General features: G+C 44.7%; 1 protein-coding gene across 3 annotated transcripts in view; it reads right to left on the bottom strand.

Annotated features, from left to right (window-relative positions):
• Positions 1-2,428: 2,428 nt before the first annotated feature.
• The window catches only part of LOC309559669 (rho GTPase-activating protein 20-like), a 126,132-nt gene continuing 114,735 nt past the window's right edge, over positions 2,429-13,825 (bottom strand). For all 3 annotated transcript variants that reach the window (XM_082263048.1, XM_082263050.1, XM_082263049.1), the window contains exons 14-15: positions 9,367-9,484; positions 2,429-4,654 (exon numbers count right to left, since the gene is read on the bottom strand). In XM_082263048.1, the coding sequence (XP_082119174.1) occupies positions 3,039-4,654; positions 9,367-9,484 (1,734 nt within the window). In that variant the 3' untranslated portion in view covers positions 2,429-3,038. The remainder of the gene's footprint in view (positions 4,655-9,366; positions 9,485-13,825) is intronic.

Below are 13,825 nucleotides of genomic sequence, written 5' to 3'. Positions count from 1 at the left end.
CAAAAATAGGGTGGCATCTGGAGTGTTCATGGTACACAGTATAGCAGGATCACCAGAAATATTTAAAAAACATACATACAATCTCTGACAGGCATCCCAATTACCTTGTCAACCCATCAAACCAGGAGCGGAAACAATGAAACAAATGGCCACCTCACATGGCAACTAACTAGGTTGGAGAAAGTAACCCTAGTCCACGACCTTTCCTGTTAGAGAACTGCTAGGACATGACTAGAATAATGAAAGCTGTTGTGGTCGTTCTGACCAAATTTCGATTTCTATAACTTTAACTCAACCATTTATACATTTGGTCTGCTCGTCTATTCACCAAACTGTTGCATAAGGAGAGAACTTGGTATTTAAAAAGTAATACAATAAAAATATGTAATGCATGTGCCACTTGGGGAAATAAAAATATTCAAAGGAACTGCTTAGATAATTTATAGAATGAATTTGGTTGCAATTGGCTATGTGGTCTTAAAATAATTACAGTCTGCACAACAGAAAATTAATTACAACTCTCTACCATTTTTTGCGGTTTAATATTTTATATCATCTTGCCTGTGGGGGGGATAAGTTGGCACATTTCCTACAGGATCTACAATGCCAGCTGTCTCTCTAACTCCATCATGTCTCCTACTAGAAATGAAAAGTGCTTGCTGGAAGCTGGTGAAGATTGGGGGTATTTCCTATGGTGGACTGGCTTACTTGGTTACCTTGGCCCCGGTCTTCCTCTCCCAGCATACGCCTGTTCATTTTTATAGACAGAGACTATGTGGCCATAAGAAAGAATTCCAATCACCATAGTGTCATGAAATGTGTCAAGTCCGATGCTGATTGTCCAAGAACATGACGTGAAACTACCTTTGTTCTATTTCCATAATCGAGTCACCTTTATCCATGTAACCAATTAAAGCTGAACTCCATGCAGATAAAAAAATCTGCTCTGTCATAATTAATGTACCATTAAATGTATTTGAATTGCAAGCAGAAAGTACCTGGATCTGACTTGGTATCAGCCTCCTGTAGTTCCTCTATAGTAGAGCTCAAGGGTAGGGAGGGGCACAAGGAGCCAGTCAGGTGTGCTGCAATTCAAAAAGCTGTGCTGATTGGAGGTAAGGGCAGTGTGACAGAAATTAATTAGCTCATCAGTCTGTTGCTTCTCCTTTCACTGTCCAGTCAACCAGTCACAAAGTGATGGTGGATACCAGGGATCTCTAAACTTTCTAAACAAAGGGCCAGTTTACTGTCCTACAGACTTTAGGGGGGCCAGACTGGAAATAGAAAATGTCCGGTACCAGTGGGAGTAAACAATGCCCCATCTTTGGTGTCAGTGAGAGGAACTGTCCCCCATCATTGGTGTCACGGGGAGGAACTGTCCCCCATCATTGGTGTCACGGGGAGGAACTGTCCCCCATCATTGGTGTCACGGGGAGAAACTGTCCCCCATCATTGGTGTCACGGGGACGAACTGTCCCCCATCATTGGTGTCACGGGGACGAACTGTCCCCCATCATTGGTGTCACGGGGAGGAACTGTCCCCCCTCATTGGTGTCACGGGGAGGAACTGTCCCCCCTCATTGGTGTCACGGGGAGGAACTGTCCCCCCTCATTGGTGTCACGGGGAGGAACTGTCCCCCCTCATTGGTGTCACGGGGAGGAACTGTCCCCCCTCATTGGTGTCACGGGGAGGAACTGTCCCCCCTCATTGGTGTCACGGGGAGGAACTGTCCCCCCTCATTGGTGTCACGGGGAGGAACTGTCCCCCCTCATTGGTGTCACGGGGAGGAACTGTCCCCCCTCATTGGTGTCACGGGGAGGAACTGTGTACCTTTATTGGTGTGAGTGGAGGGATTATGCCCCAATGTTTGTGTCAGAGGATGAAATATTGCCCCAAGGGCCGCATAAAAGTAAAGGCCGCATCTGGCCCCCCGCCTGCATTTTGGAGACAGCTGTGCTAAGTGAAACTGTAGAAGACAAAGACCAGGTTCCCTTACCAATCTGAGCTGTGCAAACGACAGGCCTGGTTGGACAGAATACAAATACTTTGGCAGAAAAAAACAACTCCCATGTATGTATTTAACTGTCTGGAGTTCAGCTTTACCACCTAGAATTCAGGGCACCATACTGATTGCATTATAGAACAAGGACATGATGGGCAGCATCAGGTCCTAGTTTCATAATCCAATCAGTATGAAGCCCCTACACCTCCTATCCTGTTCTTGGACAATCAACATCTGCCTTGACCCATTCCATGGTGATTCGATTAGGATACTTAACACCTAGAATTCATGGCACCATTCTGATTGGATTATAGAACAAGGACATGATGGGCACCATCATGTCCTATTTCCATAATACAATCAGTATGGTTTCCCTCACACTTCCCATCCTGTTCTTGGACAATCAACATCTGCCTTGCCCTTGACACATTCCATGGTAATTTGTTTATGATACTTGAACACCTAGAATTCATGGCACCATTCTGATTGGATTATAGAACTAGGACATGATGGGCACCATAATGTCCTATTTCCATTAAACAATCAGTATGGTTTCCCTCACACTTCCCATCCTGTTCTTGGACAATCAACATCTGCGTTGACACATTCCATGGTGATTTGATTATGGTAGTTGAATAAATAGTGTGGCTATAAATACTGGGGTATGTTCCTAACACTCATCAGAACTGAGTTAAAAACTTGAGTGGTGAAAGGTCTTCAAATTTCTAGAACAGGTACATTTGAATCGGGCCAACACCTACTAAACAGAGCATCATAACATGACTTCGATAAATGAGAACCTTCCCAGGCATAAAAATGTAGTCATTTAAAATTAACTTAAAAATCATTAAATTCCTTGAAGTTTACAAAAAAAACCTTTACATGTGCGAAAGCTTTATACAACCAGACTCTTCACATCGAAAATGTTTTACAATATATTCTTTTCTTGCATTATCTTGCATCCTATACAATATATTTCATAAATGTTTGTCACTCGCTTTATACAAAAGACTCTCCGTTCGAACATTCCTGCTTCTATGTCCCTGGGTGGTCTTCTGTACCCTGTGAGTTTGCAGTTTTCTCCTGGACCACATTATTTGTCACAATGACGTCATGAGAAGCGGAAGATTTGGGGTCCCCGTGCTTAAAATATTCCCGCACTGTGTTCTTCACAGAGGATGGTAAGATGATACGAATTGTCTGACTGAAAGTTGTGATAGACTTGGTGTGACTTTTAGGAAGTTGGGTTTCTTTGGTGGATTGAGCTTCATGTTCTTGTTTGCTCGTGACTTCTTTGTCTGTAAAGGCCGAAGATAAATCCCCATTTTTAGTTACTATATCATTTGCAGAGCTCCTTCGGACTACATGTGTGAGCTGTGTTTGCCATTGGGGTTTTTCTACCTCCGGGTGTTGCTTTCTGGAAACGGAATGCAGTACCAATGGGGCGTTTTGGCCATAGAAGACAGTCTGAGGTATTTTGAGCTTTGTGATTTGACCATCCGGACTGCAGGAATCCTCAATCAGATTTTGGTCACTAAGATTAGTTATGGGCATGATGTTCGGAGAGGCATAGAAAGCCACTGTGGCTTCTTGGGGCCTCTCGTGTTTGGAGGACTCTCCTTTTTTAATTTCAATTTGCTTCACGGAGATCTCCTTATGAATACAAGTCCCATTTTCGGAAAGGGATTCAGTTTGGACGTGGCTAAATTTGAATTTTGGCTTCTGTAAATATGCGACACTGTCTTTGCCAGAGTAACTGAAATGTTGACTGGATTCCTTGTCCAAACATTCATTATGAATGCCACCTTGGCTTGGACCCACACTGTTGCCTTTCTCCATTTCTTTTAAATGTTTTTGCTCCTTGGATTCCCATTGCATCTCCCATGAGTCTAGGTCACAAGAGTTTGTCCCGAAGAGAGTAGATAGAGGTAGGTGCCACTCTCTTAATTTCTTTCTGGTAATTTCTGGGGATATTGTGTTTAGTCTAGCTGATGTTCCAAACATAAATGGTAAGGAGGCAACATCGCTTGAATTGAACACTGTTGACTCTGAGCAAGAGAAGGCGCTGTCTAGAGAACTCAGGGAAGAAGCAGAAGGAGAGGTGGTTGCTGAAGAAAGGCTTGAAAAACTTGATGTTTTGGAAGGGTTTATCAATTGAGAACTTTTCTCTTTGGCGTTGGTCTTTGTTTGGGTGGACTTCCAAAAACCATATTGTGTGTTTTTCACACTAGGAGCCAGATCTTCACGTAGCAGGTTCTGACCTTCTAGCTGTAACTGCTTCATCTGATTGATATAATCCAGGTGACTGTGTACAATAGTGGCATCACAACTAGACTGGCGAGCTACTGGTTCATGACCCTGGACTGTAAGTCTAGAACTATGACATACGCTTGGTTCTGAAGAGCATCGGTCCCGAGCAGGACTAAGGCAGCATGCTGAATCCACGCAGTTCAAGATATCCATCTTTGTTTTGTTCAGGTAGCAGGCAGATATTTCACTAAAAAGGTCCCAGTCCTCCCTTTCCTGTAGCAGCAAAGACTCATCAAACAATACGTCTTCATCTTTCAGCAGGTTTGATTCTGACTTGTCCAAGTCTGAAGCTGCAAATTCAAGCTCATCGGAGGAATCTTGCCGTTGGATCATGTGTATATCTGTTAAAAATAGGTTGTGTCAGAATTATACTAATGTCATGATTGCTTTTGGAGTAAATTCAAATATTTATTTTCAGTTTTTGTGCATTTTTTTTTACATTCACTTTTTCTACTAGACTCTAGCACAGACATTCTCAACTAGGTTTCCAAGGATTCCTAGAGTTGCTGTAGAGAAGCGGTTTCCAAACTTTGGCCTGGAGGCCAAATGCGGCTCTTTGCTTGCCTTTGTCTGGCTCTTGGGGCACTATTTCTCCCATTAACACCCACAATGAGGCACTATTCTTCCCACTGACACCAATAAGGAGGCACTTATTCACTTTTTCTACTAGACTCTAGCACAGACATTCTCAACTAGGTTTCCAAGGATTCCTAGAGTTGCTGTAGAGAAGCGGTTTCCAAACTTTGGCCTGGAGGCCAAATGCAGCCCTTTGCTTGTCTTTGTCTGGCCCTTGGGGCACTATTTCTCCCACTAAGACCAACAATGAGGCACTATTCTTCCCACTGACACCAAAGATGGGGCACTGTTCCTCCCACTTACACCAATAAGGAGGCACTTTTCCTCCTACTGACACCAACGAGGGAGCACTAATATTTCCCCTAATTTTAAAGATTGGACATTTTTCACTCCCACTGATGCCAGTGCATTTTCTACTCCCACCAGCCCCCTAAAGTCTGAAGCATATTAAACTGGCTCTTTGTTTATAGAAAGTTTTGAGACTCCGGCTGTAGAGGTTGCTAGGGGTTCTCTGAGCTTTGCCTTATTGACCCCAATGTTTCAGGACCAATGCCTCTATACAAATCCAGTAGCACGACACCAATTACTTTTTTAGCTGTCTGTAAGGGTGGCATTTGGACCATAAGGAGGCATTCTTCCCATTGGCCACCAATGTAAGAAGCAGTTTTGCAGGGTTCCTAAAGAACTTAAAATTATTTTAGGGGTTCCTCTTGGGTAAAAAAAGGGTTTCCTCCAAACTTTAATCTCTTGCAGAACTAGGGCCTTTGGCATAATCTTCCCATCTGCTTCTCACACCACACATGCTGTGGTTCCATCCTCTAGCCTAGCCTTTTTCAACATTTTCAATGCAGAGGAACCCTTATAGTAATTTCTAGCAGGGGTTCCTTGAGACCAGAAAATTATTTTAACTACTACTTATGATACATGAGTGATAATCAGCAGGAAGAATGCCCCTTACACTTGCAGTCATTGGAAAGAATTATCTCCTTACAGATAGCTAAAAAGATCAATGATGTCTGTGGGAACTTATCTGAGAGGCAAAAATTGCTCAAAGATCCACCTAACAACCTGAGGAGGAACCCCCTGGGTTCCATGGAACCCTGATTGAGAAACCCTGCACTAGACACTGCCACACTTTTTTGCACTAGACTCTACCACAGTTATTCTCAACCAAGATTCCGTTGAATCCTTGGCTTCCTCCAGAGGTTGAAAGGGATTCCTTGAGCTTTGGCTGATGGACCTCTTGATTGTGCCTGCATAGGTCCAGAACCAAGGCCACTGCATGAAACCAATTCTCTTTTAGCTGCCTGTAAGGGAGGAATTTGGACCACCAATGTAAGTGAGGCATTCTTCTCATTGACCACCAGTTAGGCAGATTTGCCTTTCAACCCCAATGAATTGGTCTATAAAAGAGTTCCCCCAAGAACTAAAAATTTTAGGAGTTCCTTCAGGGTAAACAAGTGAAAAACACCGCTCTAACTCGCCCTTCGTTAATAGCAGAGGAAATTTTAGGTTTATCTGTTAGACTAAGCTTGCAGGTCTCTTTAGCTACAGTTTACATCCACCCTTTTGCTTCTTAAAAAAGGGGGCCGTAGTTTGAGGATACCTGTCATATGCTGTGGTTACATCCTTTAGCTTGTATTGTGTCCTACAGCAGATGGAACCTGTGATGGAACTCACCATCACTGGCAGAGAAAGACAGATACTTAAGGGACACCAAGAAAATGGTTCGGATAACTTCAAATGGGAGAGTAATATTTATCAACAATATCTCTCAAGAAATATGAAGATTTAATCCCACTTTACACTTTGAGACCTATAGCCTGTTGCCATGAAGTCTGACACCTAAATAATCATAGTAATACATAGATGTTTATTTCATGTACTTCAATGTAGGAGACGGACAGACTGTCATTGGCAGTCTTGTCCTATTGTCTGTCTATTGAGGCGTTATGTGTATTGTGTTAAGTCTGCCTGTCCCATTGTTAAATGTTAACGACCTCACATTGTTCGGTCCAGGTGGCTAGATAATTAGTTCAGGTTAATTCTGTTTCTGTATAAAATTTCATCTGCATATGATAATGTAATCAGGCAGAGGGGAGGGATTGTGTATACTGTATGGAGGTGACTGAGTGTAAAACTTTTTTTATTGGATTGTGAATTTCATGTCCTGTTCCCCACAAGGTCCACCTGGGTGATAACCTTGTGGGGGAAAACTGTATAAAAGAGCAGCTGTACCATTAAACCTAGAGTTCTACTTCATCCTCAATCTAGAGTCCTGTCTCTTATTGGAGGAATCTGCTACAAGGGATTCCTATGCTCTTCATACTCCCTTGAATAATCACTAAGCTCTTGTAAGAGCTTGTTCCTGTTCCTGCTTCACTCTCTGGGGAAAGAGGTTCACCCACTGGAACCTGGAGCCTTGTCCCAAGTCCAGGGTGGGTAGGAGATGGCGAGATCCCAACCAAGCTGCGTCGGTTCTTCAGGTCCGAGGTGTTTATGGTGTCTGGTGGAGTGCTTGGAGCCCTCTGGAAGCACTAGGAGCCTCCGTCAATGGAGGCACCCAGCCAGGGTGCCAGTTGATCTGTTCTAGAACCAAAGCCCAGGAAAGTGGATGATAATAAGAACCTGCAAGATTCTAAAGCCTGGGTAGAAAAGGCTGCCTTCTGCCAGCAGCTACAGAGTATAGGACACTTGCTTTTTCTGGGAAAGCAGTAGTCTCTCTACAGAGGTCAGACCAGCCACCTACTGAGTCAGACATACAGCTGTGCAACACTCGCTGTTGATTGGAGAGCTCCAGCTCAGACTTATCAGGGGAAGTAACTGATCATTGCGGAGAGTTCACCACTTCCCAATGGAGAGCAAAGGTCCCTTTCTGCAGAATGCTGGCTGGGGACAGGCTTTTCAACTTCACTGGCATTGAACACTTGTCTTGATGCACCCGGAATGTTATTAGCCAATTTAAACTGAGCGTTAATTTGGGCTTTAAAGGCTTATTTGGATTTCTTGGGAAAATTGAGAATGAATTGCTTCTCAGTGCACGCAGCTACAGAGGTCAGTAAGGTCTTCTTTTAGGTTTATTTACAGCTTTTTATTTATATGTAGCACCCTCTTAGGTAGGTGCTTGTGAGGAAGTATAGTTTTGAGCTCTGTCTGCTTACCAGAGGGGCTGCAGGTAAATCTGTATTGTTCTCTGGCTACCAGAGGGCAGGATTTGTTAGGGAGGTCTGCTCATTGTGCGCATTCTGTCTAGAGTGTTTCACACTGGTCCAATAGGGAGGCACGTTGGATAGTGGGAGGAAACCTGATGAAAGGGTGCATGGGCTTTTGATACAGTCCTGACGATTGGCAGAGGGAAAGTCATGGGAGCATGGGCAGAGGGAGCACATGGGCTTGAGGTCTTTCGTTGGGGAGCAGAGTCCCGGAGGGAGGGGGCGGCTGCCTCCTCCTCTGTAGAGATGCTATGTGGCCTCAGAGGGTCGTCCTGAGGGCCGAAAGTGTAGCCAAGAGGAGCTAAACCCAGAGGTCCAGGGAAGCTGACAGAGGGGAGACACTGGAGGATCTGTCTCTGCAGTACAGAAACTCGTGCCAAGAGGCCTGACCTGAGGGGGGGCCACCACTGCTCCTAGGATAATCAGTAGATGGGTGTCAGCTAAGAGGGGATGCTAGTGAGTGTGTCCTGAAGATAAGATATCAATCACCAAGTCGTCTTGTCAGAGTAAAGAGAGCAAGACACTTAACCCCATCTACAGTTGTAGCAGTGTGGATTAACAGTCTTGCTGTTCTTGATCACTAAAGTAGTTCTGAAGATAGAAGTCCTCATCTATGTGAATAGTTAGTTGGAGTATCCCACTATTCCCTTCTCCTATCCCAGGGGTATTGAATTAAAATTCACAAAGGTCCAGTCAGTAAAATATTCTTCCAGCAGAGGTCTGAATCACATATTTGTGCGATGACCTCCCTGTAGCCTCGCAACCAATAAACCCCCCCCTGTCCATTGCTGTCCTGCCTCCAGCTGTTGGCTCTCTGAGAATGGCCGTGGTGATGGCTGTGGGTAGAACGACTCTAAAAGGGTGGGACTGCAGGGGTCCGGATGAGACATTAGCTGGGTCTGTCCGCCATTTAGTGATACCTGTCCTATCCCTATTACAAAATTACCAACAACAAAAAAAAACACCACCAGACTGTTTATTTCTGTCAAGAGCCAACAGGAGCAAGGAGGGATTCAGGAACTTTATCTAAATATAACCATGTGTTGGTAACCAGGGGAGCTTGCAGAGTCAATATCCAGCAGTCCCTGCGGGGGGGGGGGGGGGGGGGGTCAGTGCTATCAATATATTAAAAGTTTAATGTCCATTGCCAAGTTCCTTATTTTATTTTTAAAACTTAGAAATTACTAAATGGTAGAAAACATCCAATCACTTTCAGTTTTCATAATATGAATGGCACATCTCTAACATGTTGAGCGTTAATTTACCTGCCAAGTCATCGGTACTTCCGGAATCTTGCTGTTTGTGTTTGCTGAACAGAAAGGAAGCATCTTGTTCAAAGATAAGCGCATAATTCTCTATAAGGAATTGTACCAGCTGAGCCACCTGTACAAAAAAAAAAAAAAAAGTTAAGTGATTTGATATTTTTTTTAATTTCCCGCCGGTTCCACCCCCCTGCGTTGCAACGCTCGCAGGGAAGAGAACCAGAAAGGCAAGTGCCGGCATCTACCAAGCAGAGAGCGGGGAGAGAGTGTGAGGACGGCGGGGGAAGACATCGGGGGATCGCATGGAAGGCGAGTGTGCTTCTGGGGTAATCCCGAGTGTGGCTCAGTGTTACTGCTTTTGGTACTGAAAGTTAACCACGTGCCACACTCAGGAATACCGCCGGGGAGGTTAACTGGCAATTGCGCTGTCATGCAACACTTTACGCAAATTAAGTTTATATAATTTTTTTTTCGCACACAGAGCTTTTTTGTGGTATTTAATCACCACTGGGTTTTTTTTTTTTTGCTATATAAACAAAAAATTAACTGAAAAGTTTCACCATAGTGACACTGTACTACTCTGGAGGGGTAAATTAGGGAATTTTTTAACACTGTTATTGCTCATAACAGTGATGATCACTGTTATAAGCATTAGTTTTAACTGTCATAAATGGTCTTTGTAATTGGCTATAGCTAATCACATGGTACAGGGTGCCAGGTACCATATGATAGCTTTTGGCCAATCACTGCATCACAATAGTAAGCAAGTAGAAATGAATAGGAGCCATTCATGACCGTTTTGTTTACATGTAATCTCTATGACTGGTTAAAGCGATTACCAGTGATGGAAGTAACTGCGTTTAAGTAAACGGCGTTACTTAACGCAGTTACTTTAGAGGGTAATGAGTAATCTAACTGATTACTCGTCCCCTCATGGTAATCCCGTTGAAATTACTTTGGCCGCGCTATCGCAATTACATCTACCGCCACTAGATGGCAGTAGTGTAATTCCTCCTCCTCTCTATGACCGAGGCTGGCGCTGTCCGCAGCACTGGCCTCAGTCGATGAGAGAGAGAGAGAGGCAGCAGCACAGGCCTGGAGGAGGAGGACAGAGCCAGATGGACCCCAGTGTGCCTGGGCAGGCCACACACCACCACCCAGCCACCACCAGCAGCCGCCAGCCACCACCACCACCACCAGCCAGCCAGCCAGCCAGCAGCACAACAGGTAGAAAAAACAAAACTCAGTCACAGACAGGAGGACTCAGGACCCAAACCCCCACCAGCCACCCTATACACCCACTGACCCCTATATACACCTACCCAACCACCCTATACACCCACTGACCCCTATCCCTATATACACCTACCCACCCACCCTATACACCCACTGACCCCCAAATACACCTACCCACCCACCCTATACACCCACTGACCCCCAAATACACCTACCCACCCACCCTATACACCCACTGACCCCCAAATACAGCTACCCACCCATCCTATACACCCACTGACCCCCAAATACAGCTACCCACCCACCCTATACACCGGCTGTGTACCACGCAGGTACCACAGTGCCACACTCAGCAAATGCCACTCAGCAAATGCCACTCAGCAAATGCCACTCAGGTACCGCTAAATACCACGCATACAAGTTATTTTACATATTTGATTTTTTTTTAACGCAATAGTTACTTTCCCTGGTAATTAGTTACTTTTTTACTGATGTAACTCAGTCACTAACTCGGTTACTTTTTGGGAGAAGTAACTAGTAACTAGAACTAATTACTTTTAGGTTACATGACCAACACTGGCGATTACATGATATCCCAGCAGCGAACAGCGGCCAGATGCCGAGTGCCGTGATCAAGGGATTATACCAGTACGTAGCAGTGCCTGCAGGTGGCGCTAGCGGCAAGTGGTTAAAACTGTGTATTGTGGTCACAAAGTGGTAAAAATATCTAGTGATATTGCATATGAAAAATACGGTTTATATAATTTGTCTAATTTATGACTAATGCATATGTTATGTACCCAAAAATGTAATCCAGTTATTTAAAGTGCACATATAACCAATTTTTTTAAAAGTTTTGGATACAGAAGGAAAGAATTACCCAAAAAAAAAAAAAAAAAGTCAGGTTATTTATTGCCATCAATATCCTGTTGGGGAAATTTCCCTATACTTCCTGCCCCGAACATGCAATGGGAAGTGAGGATACATCTCCCTTGTGCTATGGAGATGGATACCAATGGTCACCAAGACAAAATAGAAAGTGCAAATCTCCCCAGCAGGGGCACAGACTGCAATAAAATCCTGACAGAGGGTGGATATGCAGACATATTTTCCAGTCCCAAGTTATTTTTATCCTCTTTGCAGAATTACCTTGATAAATAAATTGTATATCCTTAAGTCGGAATGTCTGGATATAAAGGATATCCTTGAAAAGGGAACAAAGGGTCAAGTTGTGCCAAAAATACACCGTAATATGAAAGTGGATCCTGGCCAGGAGCCCTTCACTTGGCGTGAACAGACTCCCTGGTACTGGAATTATTTTTATACTTAGTGCCTTGAAAAAGTATTCATACCCCTAAAATTTTCCACATTTTGTCATGTTACAACCAAAAAAATGGATTTTTGTAAGAACTTACCGTAAAATCCTTTTCTCTTAAGCTCATTGACAGACGTAGTCTTCTTGATTCTCAAGAGCTGGGTTATGTTGTCTCCGCAGGAGTAGGACTAGGCAGAATGACAAAACGTTCTGGCTCCACCCTAGGGGGCAGTCCCTGAGGGTATATCCTCCCTCTCTCTGCTACAGGGAATCAGTTCTGTTTAAAGCAGTACAGAGAAATTAACCCAACCCAACTCAATGATAGAGGGGCGGGTACTACGTCTGTCAATGAGCTTAAGAGAAAAGGATTTTACGGTAAGTTCTTACAAAAATCCATTTTTATCGCTCATTGACAGACGTAGTCTTCTTGATTCTCAAGAGCTGGGACATCCAGAAGCAGTGCCACAAATGAGGGGTGGGATTGACAAAATCAAATCCAATCTAGTAGGCCCAACCGGTGCCAAACTAGAAGTTTTAAAGGCTCATTATAAACAAAGAATGAGACTAAAGAAAAATTTTCCAACGGAAAAAACCCTCGGAGGTAGACCACTGGTCTCCTCAAATTGCGGCCTGCAGAACCTTGCGGCCAAATGAGGCATCAGACGATGCCATAACATCAACTTTATAATGTTTAGAGAAGGTATGCACCGACGACCAGGTAGCCGCCTTGCACACCTGGACCACTGACGCCTGATGGCGAAAGGCCCATGACGCACTAAGTGCCCGAGTGGAGTGCGCCTTAACAGGGAACGGGGGCTCCTGACCCTTAATAGAATAAGCCTGCACTACCGTCTGTCTGATCCATCTGGAAATGGTCGCGGCAGATGCAGGCAACCCCTTTTTGGGTCCATCTGGGATCACAAAAAGTGAATCCGTCTTGCGAAACGAGTCTGTCGTTTTCAAGTATACCCTGATCGCCCGGACCACATCCAAGGAGTGCAAAGCAAATTCCCGAGGATGACTGGGCTTAGGACACAGGGAAGGTAATACAATTTCTTCATTCAGATGAAATTCTGAAACTACTTTTGGTAGGAAGGATGGATTCGGACGAAGAACCACCTTATCTCTATGAACCACCAGATATGGTGAACGACAAGATAATGCGGCCAGTTCTGACACCCTGCGTGCAGAAGTAATAGCCACCAAGAAGGCCACCTTCTGGGACAACGTGGGTAGAGGAATCTCCCTAATATCTTCAAAGGGAGGTTTCTGAAGAACCGACACACTAAATTAAGATCCCAGGGGGGTAACGGCGCGTGCACTGGCGGAGCCAGATGTCGCACCCCCTGGATGAAATTCCGCACCAAGGAATGAGTAGCCAAAGGCTTCTGAAAGAAGATGGCTAATGCTGAGACCTGACCCTTGATAGTACTCAAGGCCAGTTTCTGCTCAACCCCTTGTTGCAGAAAAGCCAATATTCGACTAATCGAATAAGACCGAGGACGGAACCCCAAAGGTTCACACCATGCAATGTAGGACTTCCATGTGCGATGATAAATCTTTCTGGAAGTCGCTTTCCTTGCTTCAACTAGAGTAGGAATAACTGAAGCTGACAAACCTTTGTCCTTCAGCACCTGGGTCTCAATAGCCAGGCCATTAAAGCCAGCGATCGTAAAGCAGGATGGAGGATCGGTCCCTGAGACAGTAGATCCTCTCTGAGAGGAAGTCTCCACGGGACGTCCGCCACCAGTCTGACCATGTCGGCGTACCAAGCTCGACGAGGCCAGTCCGGAGCTACCAGGATTACTGGGATTCCTTCCTCCTCTACCCTGCGAAGAAGTCTTGGCAGTAACGCGAGAGTAGGGAAGGCATATATTAGCTGGTATTGCCCCCACGGGGCGATCAGTGCAT

Source organism: Pelophylax lessonae (genome assembly GCF_965119305.1).
Source record: "Pelophylax lessonae genome assembly, chromosome: 7".
Lineage (NCBI taxonomy): Eukaryota > Metazoa > Chordata > Amphibia > Anura > Ranidae > Pelophylax > Pelophylax lessonae.
This window is presented reverse-complemented; position numbering and strand designations above follow the sequence as displayed.